Below are 18,485 nucleotides of genomic sequence, written 5' to 3'. Positions count from 1 at the left end.
TAGAAACTATCTGAGAATCAAGGGATCCCATTCCCTCCAGATGTGTTCTAGAGTATTTTTCAAAAAATGAAGCCAAGATCATTTCTATTAGAGAAATAAAACTGCATTAGCATGACAGGCCAAGGGAAAAGTTAGGACAATCTGACTAACTTTTGGATCTATTTCTTTTTCCGTGAGAACATTTTAGGTTTAAAATTTGGCTGATTCAGCGAAATATTAACTATAGCCATATATAATTTTGAAAGGCACCCTAATTTTAATAATCCTTTGATACAGTGATGACATTTCCTTAATAATTACTCTACAGAAAAAGTGACCACATATGAATACAAATTCAGAATTTGGTTCTGTATAAAACAAGAAAAATAGTTAAGGCCCTAATGTGGAAGTGGGGGCCAGGACAGGGGAATATAAGGCCAGTCATGCACCTCCAAAAAAACTGACAATCTTATAGTGTGTAAAGATACTACTGGCTATTGGTGATGTGTGATAATGGCAGAATCAGGGAATGTCCACAGACTCGATGACTGCAGGTGCAACACAGTGTTATGGCCAAGTCACAATGTGACCACTCTTTATATTAAAAGTAAGATTGTCTTGTACTTTCCTGTGGTCTTTCCCTCACCCTTATGGCTCCCATACAGGAGTGGTAATCGGCATTCAACTGCTGAAGGCTGTGAGAAGGGCACGAGGACCTCCCAGAAAGTGTACATGACCAAAGCTAAGGAACTAACCCGGCTGCCACTGCAGACAAGCTACATCACCAGAGTCCTTCATAATGTTCGCATCAACAGTAGGTATAAACCTTAGAGCTACAATTGAGAGTCACTCACCAGAAAAATGAGGTAAAAGCTTGTTAGCTTCCCATAAACCACAGCAAAATGTATTCAGCACATATATAAGCTTTCTTCAAATTCTTTGTGTAGCAGCCTACTGGTTTTGAAAACGATAATGCTTTGTAAGAAAATTCACTGTTCAGAGACCAAAAAAAAAAAAAAAATCACTCAGGGGGAAAATATAACTAAAGAACATTTATTTGTTTTTCACTAAGACTTTATCTTGAGGACATAACTAAACTGTGTCACCACCCCCCACCCCAACTTGAAGAAGGGTTAGTACAGTGAATGATATAAAGCAGGTATGAACAGTTTGAAGGACTGGAACCAACATTAACTGACAACTTCCATTTAAATCATCATAAAAATGTTTAAGTAAAAAAAAGGGGGGAATGGGGGTTTCAGATTGAACAAGATCCTCAAATTTCATCTAATACATTCAATCCTGGCTAGAGTGTACCAAAATGGAAACAGGATTACTATAATACAAAACTTTCACTAGCGCAGCTGTACACCTCTGTGTTCCAAGCCCACCCCCATCCCCCTAATGCTTCCAACTCAACTATTTCCCGGCCTGCTGGGCCTGCCGACGAAGGAGCACGTAGATCTTCTCTTTAATCCAGTCTTTGTTATAAGGCTGGTATGTCTGGGTATCAGCTCGGTAACTGAGGAACAGAAAGGTAATAAGCAAAGTTATAATGGTCAATTACTGTCATGTTTTTAAAACCCCAAATTATAACTGCCCAATGACGGCAAGGATATGCGCATGTTCATACATGAACTTAATGAAAACGTAAATGAGATAATTACATAACTGTTGAAGTTCAGATCACCTAGTAAAATCTTACAGCAGAAAAAGAAATCAAGGCCTAGAGTTAGGAAGTTAAATGCTCAATGTGTTACACAACTACTTCTTGACAGAGTATGACCAGAAACCGTGTGTTCTTTCTCCTACATAGTTACTATTTTTATGGTTCCTTTAGTGATTAAAAAGCAAAACCAAACACTAATACAAACTTCAAATTTGCTAAATTTGTTTCTAATTAACTTAAAAATCCTTAAAAACATGTTACTGCCACAAAGATTTCTTCCCTGAAAAGTATTAACAGAAGGACATCTTTTAACCTTATTTTAGGAATTGCTTTTTAAAATAATGCTCGAGGCTGATGGAGAATTATTAGAAGACATAATGAGCTCCAAAACGGCTCTTAGAAGAGAAGGGTCAGGAGTGCAAGGCCCAGCATTAGCAATGAAATTTGAGGGTTTTTGGAGTCTAAGGTGTCATTTAATAGCCAATCACACAAGGTATCTTTAGAGGAATCAAAACTAGAGACATTCCAGCTGACCTACAACTGAAATCTAACTGGTTAAGCAATAAATTCATTTTTGGAGTAAAAACTAAAATTATAGTATAAGTATACTACACTGTACAATAAGTAACCAGAGACTGCCCAAATACAAAGCACATCAGTGTTTCAAAGCCATGTATACCATCTGTTGGAAACACTGCTCAGCATCCGAAAGAGGCAAAGATGCAGTTTGCCTAAAAAAAAAATACCTTAGGGATGTCCTAGAAAAACAAGACATGTAATTTATCAATTACTGTTTCATTTTAACCAGAAGTTGCATTTTTTAACTTTTCAGCAAAAAATTATATATAAATACAAACGATAATAATAAACACCTATTAGGAAGTTACCAATTGCTAGGTATTGCTTTAAGTGCTTATCTCAATCAACTCAATCCTTCTTACAACCCTGTCAGTAGGTTATGATTATAATTTCTTTTTTATAAAGAAGGAAACCAAGGCTCCAAGAAGTGCAGCAACTTATTAGCTAACTGACTCAGGGCAAGTGGTGGAGGACCAGAGTCCTCACTGTGAAACACTGAGCCAGAAACCTATGCTCCAATTTCTGGCAAGAGAAACAAACTCCAAAGTAGGAACGCTTTAGACCCTTGTCATAGTCTTCCCCTGAATGGTAAGGTCAGAATCTGGTTCATTAAAAATGCACAAACCTTCTACTTTTACAAAATGCTTCACCAAATAAAAAGAATTTGGCTTTTTACTAATGGCCTTTTGTTACAATGAGAAACACTCCACAAAGTAAAACAACTTTGACTATTCTTTGTTCATGCTTCCTAATTAAATAAGTGCTAATTTAGTCTACTTCAGGGTATAGCAGAATAGAAAACAATATTCATATTAACACTGGAAAAGAACTAAAAAAGGAACAGAATTTTTCAGAGCTATAATATCTAGGTGGGACAGCCTTATTTAGACCATTCCCCCAATAAGATCACTTGGGTTTGTGAACATTTAGGAATCCATCAACCCGTGTGCTATTTACCAACTCAAGAAATAATAACAATGCCTTCTTTATGGAAAGCTGTGTGTTGATGGCTGTTAACTGGCACTTGAAAATGAGACAATTAAATGTTCAGTACATTAACAAAATCCCTAGCTGTTGGCACAAATGAGTCTTTTAGCCTAGTGTTATGGCCAGTGCAGGCTGGTACAAGAACAGGTTGATATAAACCAGAATGCAGGTTTCTACAAGGACAGAAGCTGTGGGTCTGAGCAGTGAAATCAGCCAGTGTCTTCATGATCCCGAGTTGTCTTCCTGATTAGCAGTACCTTCTCATTACAATCACCAAGAATGAAAATGTCCCTTTTGTCTCTAAGCAAACAAAGAAAGCCTGCATATTCAAAAGACTGTTATCTTAATCTTATAAGAGGCTTATTTAAAAAAAACCTTACATATTAGAGAACTGTGAAGAAATTTGTACTCTAACTTCAAATATATGAAATACAACTCCTCTATGCCTAAATTTTACTATTAAAGCATGGTCAGTTTGTCCTGGGTTTAACTGACACAAAAATTATATATGTCACAAAATATAATTTTACTTATTCCATTTCCTCCTATACTGGTTTAAAAATTTTTTTTTCAATGTCCTGTCATTGCCATGCAAATTTAATAGAAGCAATGAGTACACAACAATTTACAAATAAAAAATGGACTCAATTCCAGGTCTGAGGAGTAAAGGCCAAGTCACAATCCTTGATTAAAGAGAGGGGCAGGATGTGTTGTCATAAGAAATGCCACGGCAATAGGTGACCTCTTTGGAAACAATACCTTATTTCTCCTGAATATTCAAATAACAAAAGGGACATAACAAAGTCACAGGGCAAAATGGTTCTAAATCCTAAATTTGATCTTGAAAGTTTGCAGAGACCAAAAAAGTTTCAACATTAGAGATAGAAACATAAATAGCCACAGTTTATAGTTTTCCAGACAATTAAAAACTATAGATTAGGGGCCGGCCCTGTGGCATAGCAGTTAAGTGCTCGCCCTCAGCCGCTGGTGGCCCGGGTTTGATCCCAGGCGCGCACTGATGCACTGCTTGTCAGGCTGTGCTGTGGCGGTGTCCTGTATAAAGTAGAGGAAGATGGCCACAGATGTTAGCCCAGGGCCAGTCTTCCTCGGCAAAAAGAGGAGGAATGCCATGGATGTTAGCTCAGGACTGATCTGCCTCACATACACACACACACACACACACACACAAAACTATACCATCAATCTTTCTATTCTACCTCAACTACTGTAGCTGGAAAGAATTATCTAGGGAATAAGTCTTCTATTTTGATTTCATAATGCAAATATTAGAAATCATTTTAGCACACTAGATGTAGTTTCTGGTTTACATTTAACAGCACAAAGTTAGAGATGTTACATTCTGTCGTTAATGACATACTTGTAGTATGTCCCTAAAAAACCACTCTTTTACCTTGTGTAATTTTCACACTGTCAAAAAGCAAACAAAACATCTCTTTTATTAGTTAACAGTACAACTGAACTCACTTGTGGAATTTGAAACTCATCTCATTCTACTTGTGGCAAATTTTAAAGAACCAACCTGCTCACTGTAATTAAAAATAAAGCCCTGCCCTGACGTTGTTACTCTAGGTAAACACCGAGTTCCTGCTGTCCTGTGCTCATCAAGCACTGGGTCCTCACAAATGTTCCAGCATGGTAGATTTATCTAAATTTGACAAATGAGCAAACTGAGGTCTGGCAATATTAAGCTAATTTGCCTGAGGGAGCTAGCAAACGAGAGAGCCAGGATTCAAACTCAGCTGTGTCTAATTCTGCAACTCCAGTTAGCTCCTAACCACAACCTCCCAAGATGAGTAAAATCCGAACCTCGGCTTTAAGTAACTAACGCCCCACCTGTTGAGAACGAGCACCACATCCCAAAGCATCAGGATTAGATACCTGACGTCTTAGTAAGTGATTTTTATGAAATCACAAAGACAGTCATTCATTTTTAAAATAAAATACTTCATTTAAAGAATGAAGTGAGGGTATGCATAGGAACTCTGTTAAAATCTTAAGTTCCAACTGAAATAGCTAATGTTTAAGTATGAAAATTTCCTAAAACAAATACCCTTAGGACAAAAATATATTTAAAAAAAAAAAAACACAGTTTTATCAGATAAATAACTTTAAGATTTCTGAGACTATAAGACACTGCAAAATTTAGCATGAAAGAAGTCTAATTACATTCTTTCACTTTTGTTTAGATCATCCTCTCAATTCAGAATATAGCTCTGTAATATAAACAAAGGAAAAGGAAGATTACCAATAATTTTAAAAAGTTATGCCTCAAGTCATATTATATGAGTGACGTGCATTTGTACAACCAATATTTACTCAACATCAACTATGTGCCAAATGCTATTCTAGGCAGTGGGGATACAGCAGTGAAAAAAAAACAGAGCTCCCTGTTCTCAGATTAAATTCTACAAGGTAAATATACATATTATTGGTGACTCCATATTCAGTAGATGATTCTGCCAACGGCTGGGCCTTAGTTCCTTGAACTCCTCTCCTCCAATGATCTCGTCTCTTGCCCTTCCTTGACAAGATCCCTATACACTGTCATTACCAGCAACTTCAATCTCCCAGTTTCAAGCATCTCATTCTCTGATCACTACTTCCTAATACCCCAACTTCAACAATCCTCTGACCTCACTAGGACCTATTAATCGATCTTATCTCTGTCTCCACCCGCCCCCCACTTACATTTCATGGTCGTTCTGTTCCCTGCGTAACACACCCTTGCATACCCTCTCAACTTTTAGCAAAATCTTTCCTAATTCTGTACCTGTAGACTCACCTATAACCAACCAGGTATAAGGGTGACTAGGAAAACACCATCATCACGATGGCTAACTTCCTTATAAATTCATTATCAGGTACCTCATAAATTACACATTTCCCTAATCCCTTCACCCTCCTTGATTATTTGCCTCTTTTCACAAACTTCCAATACCTCCTCCCTCACCCTTAATTTCAAATGATGTCCTTCTTCCTATTTTCCTGAGATAACTAAAACAATCAGAAAGTAATTTCCCCAAGCTTCCACCACATCTGCCTGCCCTCCTTCCTTTACTATTAATGAAATGTCCAAGATCCTATCTAAAGCCATCAATTTCTCCCTCTCTACTAGATCATCACATGAGCCTGCAAACTTACCATTATTTCTTTCACCTTAAAAAACAAAATTTAAAAAAAAAAGCTTTCTTCCTCCAGCTATAACCCCATTTCTCTGCTCTCCTTTTGAGCTAAATTATTATTCAAAAAAGTCTACAATTCCTCTTTTCTCATTACCTTAAACTCACTGAAATCTAGAAAGATTTTACGCCTGTCACTCTACCAAAACTGCTTTGGAAGTCACCAAAGACTTCCACAGTGCTAAACCAGGGGTCAATTCTCAGTCTTTATTTATCTGACCTATCAATAATATGAAATACTTTTGAATTGGCTTCTAGGGTATCACCGCTCCCTGTCCCTCCAATTTCGTCTCTTTCTACTCTCCCCATCATGCACCCACTCCTCTGCAGCTTCACAGGCTTACTTTTTTTTGTGATACTTTTATTTTATTTTATTTTTTTTGAGGAAGATTGGCCCTGAGCTGACATCTATTGCCAATCTTTCTCTTTTTCTTTTTCCCCCCAAGGCCCCAGTACACAGTTGTATATCCTAGTTGTAGGTCCTTCCAGTTCTTCTATGTGGGACGCTGCCTCAGCATGGCTTGATAAGCAGTGAATAGGTCTGCGCCCAGGTTCCAAACCAGTGAACCCTGGGCCGCTGAAGCTGAATGCGCAAACTTAACTGCACGCCACCAGGCTGGCCCCCTTCACAGGCTTACTTTTAACCTGTTTTACTCACTGCTCAATTCCCAGTGCCTACAACACACATGGTATATAGTTGGCACTCAATAAATACTTGCTAAATGAATATATACGTGTGTCTCTTTCTGCATGTGGTCAGACTACAAGCAGATCAACTATAGACATTACAAATCAACACAGCATAATATCTGCAGCTCTGTTGGCCTCTTATAGTTTTGAGCTTTTTACAGTAAAATAATTATAATAAAAACTTTCTTATTAATACATTTTATTAAAGACCAGAACTGGATCACTTCAATGTTTTGAGTGAGCAAACTGAAACGGCTATAACTGAAACACAACGAAGAGGTGCAGAAAACAAAACTTAAAAAATTCCAAGGAAATGCTTGTTTTCACCAGGAACCTTTGCAAGACAGCAAGTCCAGGCCTGGCTCCAGTGGTGATCCAGGAAGCGCCTATGAGTAGGACCTATATGCTTTTCATCACTGAAAAGCTCACATTCTTCTAGCACAGTGTCTGGCATGTAACAAAGATTCAAGCATCTGATGACTGAAGATCATCTCACAAGGTGCTTCCATTTTCCTCTGTAAAATTAGCTACACTTTTACTTAGTCTCTTGTCCAAAAATGTTGAGAAGATTAAGTATTACAGACTAATTTGCTCCTTGGTAATAGTGACGATAAGTAGATTATCGATACAAATTATTATAACAAACATAATATGTTAGAAAAAAATTTTAATTTGACAAATCTCTGAGAATAGAAAACACAGGGGTCTAAAAAATCTCACTCTAACATACCAAAACATACATAGTTAACACTGGTTGGGATTAAAATTAAATTCCATTTCAGTCCTACATATATTTACATCTTAAAAATAATGTCATGAAAACAAAATAATCTTAGTTTTAATCCAAAGCCAATTGCTTTAGGACAAAGACTACAATGGAAAAAAAACTAAGAAAGAAATTATTTGATTTAAGGACAAAGAACCAGGACTTTGAATTCTTAGTTATGCACCCTCTCTGCATCCTCCTAGTAAGCACCCTATCTGCATCAATTAGCAAAGTTCTTAAGATTTTCTGGTGCCTTTAGCTTTATGTTGCCAACTTAATTTATAAGCCATATGTAGACGAAATATTAATTATTATATAATAGTCAAAATGCAAAGATCAGTGTCAGGCAAACAGTGAGCTCCCAATACCATAAATTGCCTCAAACAGATGGATAAACAATAGAAAAATACAACTTAAGAGATATAGTGGCTAATACTTACACAAGGCAGCTGAGGTCTGCCAGATCATCAATAAAATCAAACAACTGACTGATATCATATGTGATAGAGGGGCTGTTGGGATTCATTCTCTTCAGATGTTCTTCATACATTTTACAGACGCCTAAGAGAGGGGAGAAAACCAAGATCTTATAATTGCATAAACTTTAGATATGAGTAGTACTATATGTTGATAAAATAATATTTATTTTTATAAAGTTGGGCTGGGGAAAGTCCAGTAAATTTATCACTTTTGTTTTAATTGTGACCTCTAGCGAATTTTGAAAAATTTTATAAATTCACCAGAATGTTGGTAAATATTTTGTGCTCTAATAATAAAATGATTATTTGAAGCCATTGGATCTAAAAGGACTTTAAAGACTTGTCATACGATGGTTCAAACAAGTGCTGACATTGTGGGTCTTACCAGTTTTTCAATAAATAAGTATTCCTAAAGCCTCAGAGTAAATAAAGAAAAACACTGCACTTGGGGAGACGGATGACAAATGGATGCTTTTCTTTTCTTTTTTTTTGTGAGGAAGATCGGCCCTGAGCTAACACCTGCCAATCCTCCTCTTTTTGCTGAGGAGGACTGGCCCTGGGCTAACATCTGTGCCCATCTTCCTCCACTTTATATGGGATGCCGCCACAGCATGGCTTGACAAGCAGTGTGTCGGTGCGCACCCAGGATCCGAACCGGCGAACCCCGGGCCGCTGCAGCGGAGAGTGAGCACTTAACCGCTTGCGCCACCGGGCCGACACCAAATGGATGCTTTTCTATCCTGCTTTCAAATTTTGATAGAATGCAAAGAAAAAACAAAAATAAAAATGGCAACGAGGAAGAGATTATCATAACAGAGCACTTAAGATCCTGGACTCTGAATTCAGACTTGAATTCCAGCTCTGTCCTTTATGAATGACTCCATCCCCCGGAACCCTACACATCAAACAGAGATAACAACAGTATGTCTTCACAGAGCTGTTGTGAAGATTATGTGAAATAATGCATATAGAGCATCAGCACATGTAAGAAGCATATAAGTACTCAAAATAAGTAATAAAAAAATTTCCTAATAAATAGTAATATTCAACCACAGAGTTATCAAAAGCTATCTTAGTTAGGGTTTTTGATTGATACTAGAACACCACACCGTGATCAAAGAATATCATTCATTGGTTACTGAATAAAAAGGTCGAAATGAAAAGGAAATAAAAACTAGGAAAATAACTTCATTGTTTATCTTAAAAAGGCACTGACCTGCAGCTACCATCATACTTAACGGTGAAAGACTTGATGCCTTCCTACACAGATTAGGAAGAACACTAGAATATCTGCCCTGGCCACTTGTATTCAACATTGTACTGGAGGTTCTAGCCAGGGTGATTTGGCAAGAAAAAGAAATAATAGGTATTCAGATTGGAAAGGAAGAAGTGCAACTATCTCTATTCACAGATGTCATGGTCTTGTATACAGAACATCCGAAGGAAACCACACAAAAAAAACCTATTAGAACTAACAAATGTGTGCAACAAAATTGCAGGATGTAAGATCAATATACAAAAATCAATTGTATTTCTATACCCCAACAATAAACAATCTGAAAATGAAATTAAGAAAACAGCTCCATGGACAAAAACATCAAAAAAAGAACAAAATTCAGGGGCCGGCCCCTGGCTTAGCGGTTAAGTGCACGCGCTCCGCTACTAGCGGCCCGGGGTTCGGATCCTGGGCGCGCACCGACGCACCGCTTCTCCGGCCATGCTGAGGCCGCATCCCACATACAGCAACTAGAAGGATGTGCAACTATGACATACAACTATCTACTGAGGCATTGGGGGAAAAAAAGGAGGAGGATTGGCAATAGATGTTAGCTCAGAGCTGGTCTTCCTCAGCAAAAAGAGGAGGATTAGCATGGATGTTAGCTCAGGGCTGATCTTCCTCACAAAAAAAAAAAAAAGAAAGAAAAAGAAAAGAAAATTCTTAGGAATAAATTTAATGAAAGAAGCATAAGATGTACATTGAAAACTACAAAATGCCACCGAAAGTAAAGAATTAAATAAATGGAACAATACCTCTCTCTTTTTTTTTTTTGCTGAGGAACATTCGCCCTGAGCTAACATCTGTGCCAGTCTTCCTCTATTTTGTACGTAGGTTGTCACCACAGCATGGCCGCTGCCGACTGGTGTAAGTCTGCGCCTGGGAACCAAACCCAGGCCACCAAAGCAGAGCGCACTGAACTTAACCACTAAGCCAGAACGATATCTCTTATTCACGGATTGGGAGACTTAATATTAAGATGGTAATACTTTCCAAAATGATCTACAGATTCAATGTAATCCCTATCAAAATCCAAGCTACTTTTGCAGAAATTGACAAGCTGATCCTAAATTTGATATGGAAATACAAGGAACCCAGGATCGCCAAAACAATCTTGAAAAAGAACAAAGTTGAAAGACTCACACTTCCAATTCTAAAACTTACTATAGAACTACAGTAATCAAGACAGTGTGGTACTGCTTACACATAAAGATAGGAATAAGGATCAATAAAATACAAACGAGTACACAAGTAAACCCTCACATTTATGGTTAACCATTTTCCAACAAGGATACCAAGACAATTCAATGGAGAAAGAAAAGTCTTTTCAACAAACAGTACTAGGACAACTGTACATTCACGTGAAAAAAAATGAAGTTGGACCCATACCTGACACCATATATAAATATTCACTCAAAACGGCCCAGAGACCTAAACATAAGAGCCAAAACTATAAAACCCTTGGAAGAAAATATAGGCACAAATCTTCATGACTGGATAAGGCAAAGGCTTCTTAAATATTATACCAAAACGATAAGCAGCAGAAGAAAAAATATATAAACTGGACTTCATCAAAATTTAAACCTTTTGTGCCTCAAAGGACACTATCAAGAAAGTGACAAGACAAGCCACAGACTGGGAGAATATCTTTGCAAAACATATATCTGATAAAGGACTGTTAGCCAAAATATACAAAGGACTCCTAAAACTCAACAATAAGAAAACACCTCAATTAAAAAGTGGGCAAAAGATGTGAACAGACACCTCACCAAAGAAGATATACAGATGGCAAATAAGTGTTATAAAAAGATGCTCAACATCATGTCATTAGGAAACTGCAAATTAAAACAATGAGATATCACTATACACCTATCAGAATGGCAAAAACCCCAAACATTGATACCACCATATGCTGCCACGGATGTGGAGCAAGAGGAACTCGCACTCGTTGCTGGTGGGAATGCAACATGACACAGTCACGTCTGAAGACAGTTTGTCAGTTTCTTACAAAGCTAAACATAGTCGTACCACATGATCCAACAATCACACTCCTCAGTATTTACCCAAGGGAGTTGAAACCTTAGGTCCACACAAAAACCTGCACACGAATGTTTATAGCAGCTTTATTCATAATTGCCAAAACTTGGAAGTAACCAAGATATCCTTCAACAGGTGAATGGATAAAACAACCGTGGTACATCTATACAATGAAATATTATTCAGCAATAAAAAGAAATGAGCTAGCAGGCAATGAAAAGACATGGAGGAATCTTAAGAGGATACTGCTAGGTGAAAGAGTCAATCTGAAAAAGCTACATATTGTATAATTCCAAAAATATGACATTCTGGAAAAGGCAAAACTATGGAGACATTAAAAAGATCAGTGGTTGCCAGAAGCTTGGTGAGAGGGAGGGAGGAAAAGGTGGAGCACAAGGGTTTTTAGGGCAGTAAATGGCAGACACATGTCATTGCACATACGTCAAAACCCACAGAAGGTTCAAAGCTCAAAGCGAAGAGTGAAAACTAATGTCAACTACAGACTTTAGTTAATAATAATGTATCAATATTGGTTCCACAATTGTAACAAACGTATCACATTAACACAGGATGTAAATAGGGGAAACTGGGAGGGGGCAGGGAGGAAAGAAGAAATATAATGGAACTGTACTTTCTAACTAATTTACCTATAAACCTAAAACTACTCTAAAAAATTAAATCTATTAATTTAAAAAAAGAGGGGGAAAGAGGGAAAGCTCTGCTTCCCAGGGGAATATTAACTACTATAACAAAGAAAAACAAGAAAATTACCATTTGGCAACCACCATGTGAGAACTGATTCAGTACTTCAATTTTAACTTTAACTTTTCAAATGGAAAATAAATCACCATTTCTAATTTAAAAAGAAAAAAAGAGCTATCAAACCACAAAAAGACATGGAAGAACCTTAATGCATACTGTTAAGTGAAAGAAGCCAGTTTGAAAAGACTACATATGGTAATGATTGCAACTCTTATGACATTCTGGAAAAGGCAAAACTGTGGAGGCAGTAAGACGACCAATGGTTGCCAGGGGGCAGGGGGTGGGATGAATAGGTGGAACATGGGATTTTTAGGGCAGTGAAACTATTCTGTATGATAATGTAACGGTGGACACATAACACTATGCATTTGGCAAAACCCATAGAACTGTCTAACACAAAGAATGAACCCTAAGGTAAACTACAGACTTTAGTTAATAATGTATATCAATGTACAAATACTGGTTCATCAACTGTAACAAATACACCACACCAACGCAAGGTCTTATTAATAGGTGACACTATGTGGGGGTGGGGAGAGGAAGTATATGGGAACTCTGTAATTTCTGTTCAATTTTTCTGTAAACCTAAAACTGCTCTAGAAATAAACTGTATTAATTAAAAAAAATTTAAAAGAGGTTAGGCTTCCCTAAAACCAGCAAGGTAAGTAAAGAGCATTGCAGAATCAAAGACCAAATATGATAATATAGGTAAGGTAACGACCTGCTTAAGGCAGCGTGTGCACAGTCATGTGCACAGTCGATCTTAATGGCAAGTACGGATGCCAGCAGAAAAAGGGACCTGAAAAGAAGAAAGAACAAGAGCCTTGCTCTTCTTTACAAATTAGGGCAGAATTTGATGGCAACCAGGAAGGCATGGTGCCAGCAACTCAGAAGCTGTCTCTAATTATTACAAGTAGCATTTTTTCACAGGTCTACCCATTGTTGGTTTTAAATGGACAGATTTTAAGTTTAACCCAGTTAGCTTTGGATAATCAACAAATTCAGGGACATGCCCAGCAGCAAAAACAGTGACTATAAAATCTTTATAGGAAGAAATGAAGAATGGACAACTTGCTAGAAAGAGTGCAGGGTGTGCACAACTGGTTTACTTGATGTATTGATTAAATATAAGAATGAATCCATTTATGACAATCCAATCTATGCATTCACATCAATGGTTTACTGAGCAAAGAAACATTAAGGGCTAAGAGGCCCCTTCACGGTGGTGTGAGCTTATCAGATACACAATAAATTATACTGATTGGGTTCCATCTGCCTTTATTCTCTGAGCTAATTTTTATTTTCTAACAACATTCTGATGGACTGTAACTAAACCTCAATACCTTTTAACGTTTATTTGTTTAATAAGCAGACTATTAGGTTCTGAAGGTGCCCCTGGAGCCTGCCTTAACAATGCAGGGGTGCTTGAGTTTAACCAGAACAGACAAGGGTACCTGTAAAATATTTACATAACATAATAATGAAAACCAGAATATCTACATAACAATGGGAAGCTTTGGAAAATCATTCATTATATACATGAGCTTGATTTAAAAAAAAGTAAAGTAATATTTGCAGCAGAAAAGACAGTCTATATAATTAATTTTTCAAATATTCAACAAATACGGTCCTAAATATCTACTTTCTCCGCTCAAATTAACAATTCAAGAAATCTAGAGGAAAAAACAAACTCAGTCCCTAAATGAGACATATTCTAATAGTGAATGTCAGGAAAAACAATAACTCAAAGATGTCTATCCCTCGATTACTATTTAAACTCACCTTCCATGCATTCATTCACAGACTCATAGTCAGCGTAAGTTCTGCCTTCTGGCCTCTTGGTAGGCTGTACCAGCAAAATGGTGTGAGACTGCAGCAGAAAAAAGTGATTTCAATATAAGTTTCCAACTCATATCTGAGAAATTCATAGTATGATATTAAAACACTATTAATTAGGGTGCTCTTCCTACACTACTTATGCCTTTGCCCAAGGGTGGCTGCAGAAGCTGGATTCACAGCTCCTCTGGAAGGTCTCTCTCAGCCTCCCAGTCCTTAACGGCTGCTTTCTCAAATTCCTATTACACTTACTGCCTGGAAGTACTCAGTACCAACTACTTTGTACTGTTTTTACTTTTGTATCTTTCTTCCCAACTAGATCATAAATTTGCTTAGGTTTTCAATCTCCATTGATCACTTTCAATCTCTAGCCCTACTAAGTCCCTAATAAAAACTCAGCGATGGGCTGATGAAAGGAGAATAAAAGGGAAACACTATAATGCTTGCAAGCTCCGAATCAATCTGTGTTCTTTTTCCAACCTTAGCACAACGGTGGAGTCACATCTTATCCAAGGATTAGACTCGAATGTCAAGGCATAAGATAAACTGGCAATATAACATTAATATATATAGTTAACATTACCCTAGAAAATACATTAAACTATCCACCTAGCTTATAGGTGATAACTTAAGGAGCTACATGGTACCAAAACCATGTATTTTTTTTTTTTTTAAAGATTTTATTTATTTATTTTTCCCCCCAAAGCCCCAGTAGATAGTTGTCTGTCATAGCTGCACATCCTTCTAGTTGCTGTATGTGGGACTCGGCCTCAGGATGGACGGCGAAGTGGTGCCTCGGTGCGCACCCGGGATCCGAACCCGGGCCACCAGCATCGGAGCACGCGCACTTAACCACCAAGCCACAGGGCCGGCCCAAAACCATGTATTTTTAAACATAAGAATCACACAAAATAGATAATCACACTATAAGAAATGTGAATATGTCTGAAGAACAGCAGATAGACTGAAGTCTTTCACCTCATACTCACTGGGGGGCATGTTTTTTGCTAGTGGGTCTATTTCAGAGCTTCTGGATCTGGGCACTATTACATTTTGGGCCGGAAGATTCCTTGTTGTAGAGGATACACTAAATACCAGTAGTACCCGCACCTCCCCCACCCCCATCCCCTCCCAGGCAAAGCAAAATGTCTCCAGACCACTGGTCTACTGAAATTATGCCCCCTTCCAATTTTTTTGCCAAACGTGTAAGGTTGATTAATTAAATACAAGTAAATTGCAACCTCACTGTAAACCCAATCCTGAATCAACCTATTCACATTCTTTTCTACTCTTTTGCTGTATTATTATTTTTGGTCCAAAAAAAAACCTCTCTTAATGACAAGACCCCCAAACTGTTTTGAAATGATCAGAATTTTTAACCATCAACAAATTGGAACTGAAATAGCTAATGCCTAGACTTTCTAAGTAAGCACCAAAAAACAGTACTTTGAACACAACCTGAAAAGCAAAGGAATTTATCATCCTCCTCCCTCCCCATCAAGAACCGAATCATTCTAATGAAAAGTTTGAGAGGATGTGAGATAAAAATAAAACTTACTGACAAGAGATTAAGGGTAATTCTCACGTATAATGACCCAAACAAAGTCAAGACCTTGGTTAAATATTGATTAAACGCCAGAGACAGCATTATATATTTGTTATACAGAAGTTTCTGTAAGCCACTAACTCAAAAAAAGTAGATTCAACAGGTCATATGTTGAGAAGAAAATAATTTTACAGAAACCACACTAGCATTCCTGCAATAGGGCTTGCCCTTTACACTAGCCATACCAGTTGCTACTATATTAATTTTGTTCTTATTCTAATGCAAATTAAAGAACTAATTTACTTAAGAGAGTAAAGATATGGAAATAGCTGCTTTTTATATCTAGTCTTAAAATGAACCTGTGGCAAAGTTCACTATTTTCAATACTTACTGTCCAAAGACAGGATTAAAAACTACTAAGAACAAAAAATGACCAAATTTACAAAACCGTAGTCAAAATGGTTATTCTCTTTTAATGGCAGTGCTTTCCTGTTACCAGTTTAAGATCATAATATCTCCCAAACCAGTTTTGGTCACTTTCTTCATATTGGAGCTATTTTTAAAACTCTTTGATTTTATTAAAAATCCAAATATATTTGTCTTATCAGTTTTCTCCTTCTTCTGGACAAATTTGGTCCTTGCCTTCCTTATGGTCCTCTTTCTTGGGGGAATGACCAGTACTCTCTCTCTCTCTATATATATATATATTCAAAATATAAGTACAGGGGCCGGCCTGGTGGCACCAGCAGTTAAGAGCGCGCGCTGCACTGCAGCGGCCCAGGGTTCGCCGGTTCGGATCCTGGGCACGCACCGACACACTGCTTGGCAAGCCATGCTGTGGCGGTGTCCCATATAAAGTGGAGGAAGATGGGCACGGATGTTAGCCCACGGCCAGTCTTCCTCAGCAAAAAAAGAGGAGGACTGGGAGATGTTAGCACAGGGCTGATCTCCTCACACACACACAAAATATATATATATAAGTACATATAGGCAAATGTGTATATATATTTATATTTGCCACAACAGGAAAATAAGATTGTGAAACCTAAATCAGCAAAAAAAGTTATGCAGAATTACCTTAATAAAATCCTTATTCTGATTACCAAGCATCTGTGATTCACTCTAATGAATACTTAATCTGGTTTTAACTTTTTTAAAATCTCACAAACATGAACTCTAAGAATAGTCATTCTACCATTGCAGAAATATTACAATACATACAATTTGTCTGTTAGCTTCAAATGCTTCCCCCGAACTACCAAAAAAAAAAAAAAAAGGAAAGAAAAGAAAGAAATTTAAGCTTGTATCTCCAGTACTTAAGACTTTTGAACCAATAACTGTTCACTTTAAATACAAATTCTAATTTCTAATTCTACTCGGACTGATAAGGAATTATCACTGATATCTGTCCAATGAGAATGGGTCGTTGATATTAACTGCTGTCACCTTCTCAGATTTTAATCGAAGCATGTTAACACAATACCAACTAGTGACATGAAAGTTAGAGAAAGAAGGAAACTCAGAGATAAAATGACTTGCCCAAGGTCACACTGCTAGTTATGACAAAACAGGAACTGGAAACCCAGTCTTCTAATTCCCAGTTCTCTTGGAGACTATGTTGGGTCAAAGACTGAAATATCTCAATTCAGAAAAGTACAGCGTGAGAAAGTTCCTTGTTAACGATAGCTACCTAACTTGTTAACAATAACTGCAGCAACCAGAAAACGCAAGTTGAAATGTGGAAGTAAGCATGATTCCCCATAATCCCTGGGAGTATCTCTTTTTGAGGATTTAAAAAAAAAAAACCACCCACCCATTCCACTACCACCCCGGTCGGATTCTAAGGAAACTGGAACCTCAGCTAGGCCTATCTTTCCAGCCTCCAGCCCTAAGAGCATATAAATAAGGGTAGGAACAGGATTGAAGAACAGGATAAACGCCAAAACAGACATCTAGGGATCTTAGAAAAGAGAAAAAACGTCACACGTATACATGATTAAAAAGGCAGGGCACAGGAAAACAAAAGGAAGCACACTACAAAGCAAAGACGACCCCTCCTGGCCCACACGCTGGGTGCAGTAAATTGAATCTGTCAGCTTTGGGAGGTTTGTCTGACATCCCTGGCCATTGTTCCTACAGTACAGGCGGGAGCGCTTGGAGGGAAAGAGCAGCATCCCCACGCCTGCCTCTCCCAAGCAGCCATCGGGAGAGAGCGCATCCTCCGCACTGCACACCTCGCCCGGGTCAGCATGCGGGCGCGCAGCGGTAGGGCGGACCCGGGCTCCGGGGCCTAGCGCCAGGCCCAGCGTCGCCGCGGCGGGAAGGGAAAGGGTCGACCCGCAAGCTGGAGGGCCGGGGAGCAGCACGCTCGCGCTGGATGGGGTGGCTGGAAGATGTACGGGGCTGGAATCGCCCCGGAGGCTACAGGCTCGGGGAGCCGCAGAGGCTTTTCTCACCATCGCGCCAAACTCTTTCGCTGCTGCCGCTGCCGACACCGCCGCCGCACACGAGCTCAGCCGCAACGCCGCCAACAGCCAATCCCCGCGAGAGGAGCCGCCGGAAGTCGTCAGAAGCGCACCGCGAAGAAGCCTTTAGGACCATAGAGGCTCACACACTTCCGGCAGCTAGAGCAGATACCGACTCTGTCTCAGCCATCTTGGATAAGGGCGAGGAGACACA

The 18,485-nt window shown here is 38.4% G+C and overlaps 1 protein-coding gene across 1 annotated transcript; it reads right to left on the bottom strand.

The window, feature by feature from the left end:
* Positions 1–1,011: 1,011 nt before the first annotated feature.
* ERH (ERH mRNA splicing and mitosis factor) lies at positions 1,012–18,476 on the bottom strand. Its single transcript, XM_004426284.3, is given in 5 exon segments — positions 1,012–1,501; positions 8,311–8,431; positions 14,207–14,294; positions 18,263–18,322; positions 18,324–18,476. Coding segments are annotated over 5 exon segments (510 nt in total). The 5' UTR covers positions 18,462–18,476; the 3' UTR covers positions 1,012–1,398.
* Positions 18,477–18,485: the final 9 nt, after the last annotated feature.

Source organism: Ceratotherium simum, chromosome 24 (assembly GCF_057802395.1).
Source record: "Ceratotherium simum simum isolate JZ-2026a chromosome 24, ASM5780239v1, whole genome shotgun sequence".
Taxonomy (NCBI): Eukaryota; Metazoa; Chordata; class Mammalia; order Perissodactyla; family Rhinocerotidae; genus Ceratotherium; species Ceratotherium simum.
Note: the sequence above shows the minus strand (reverse complement) of the source record. Positions and strands in the feature narration are given on the sequence as shown.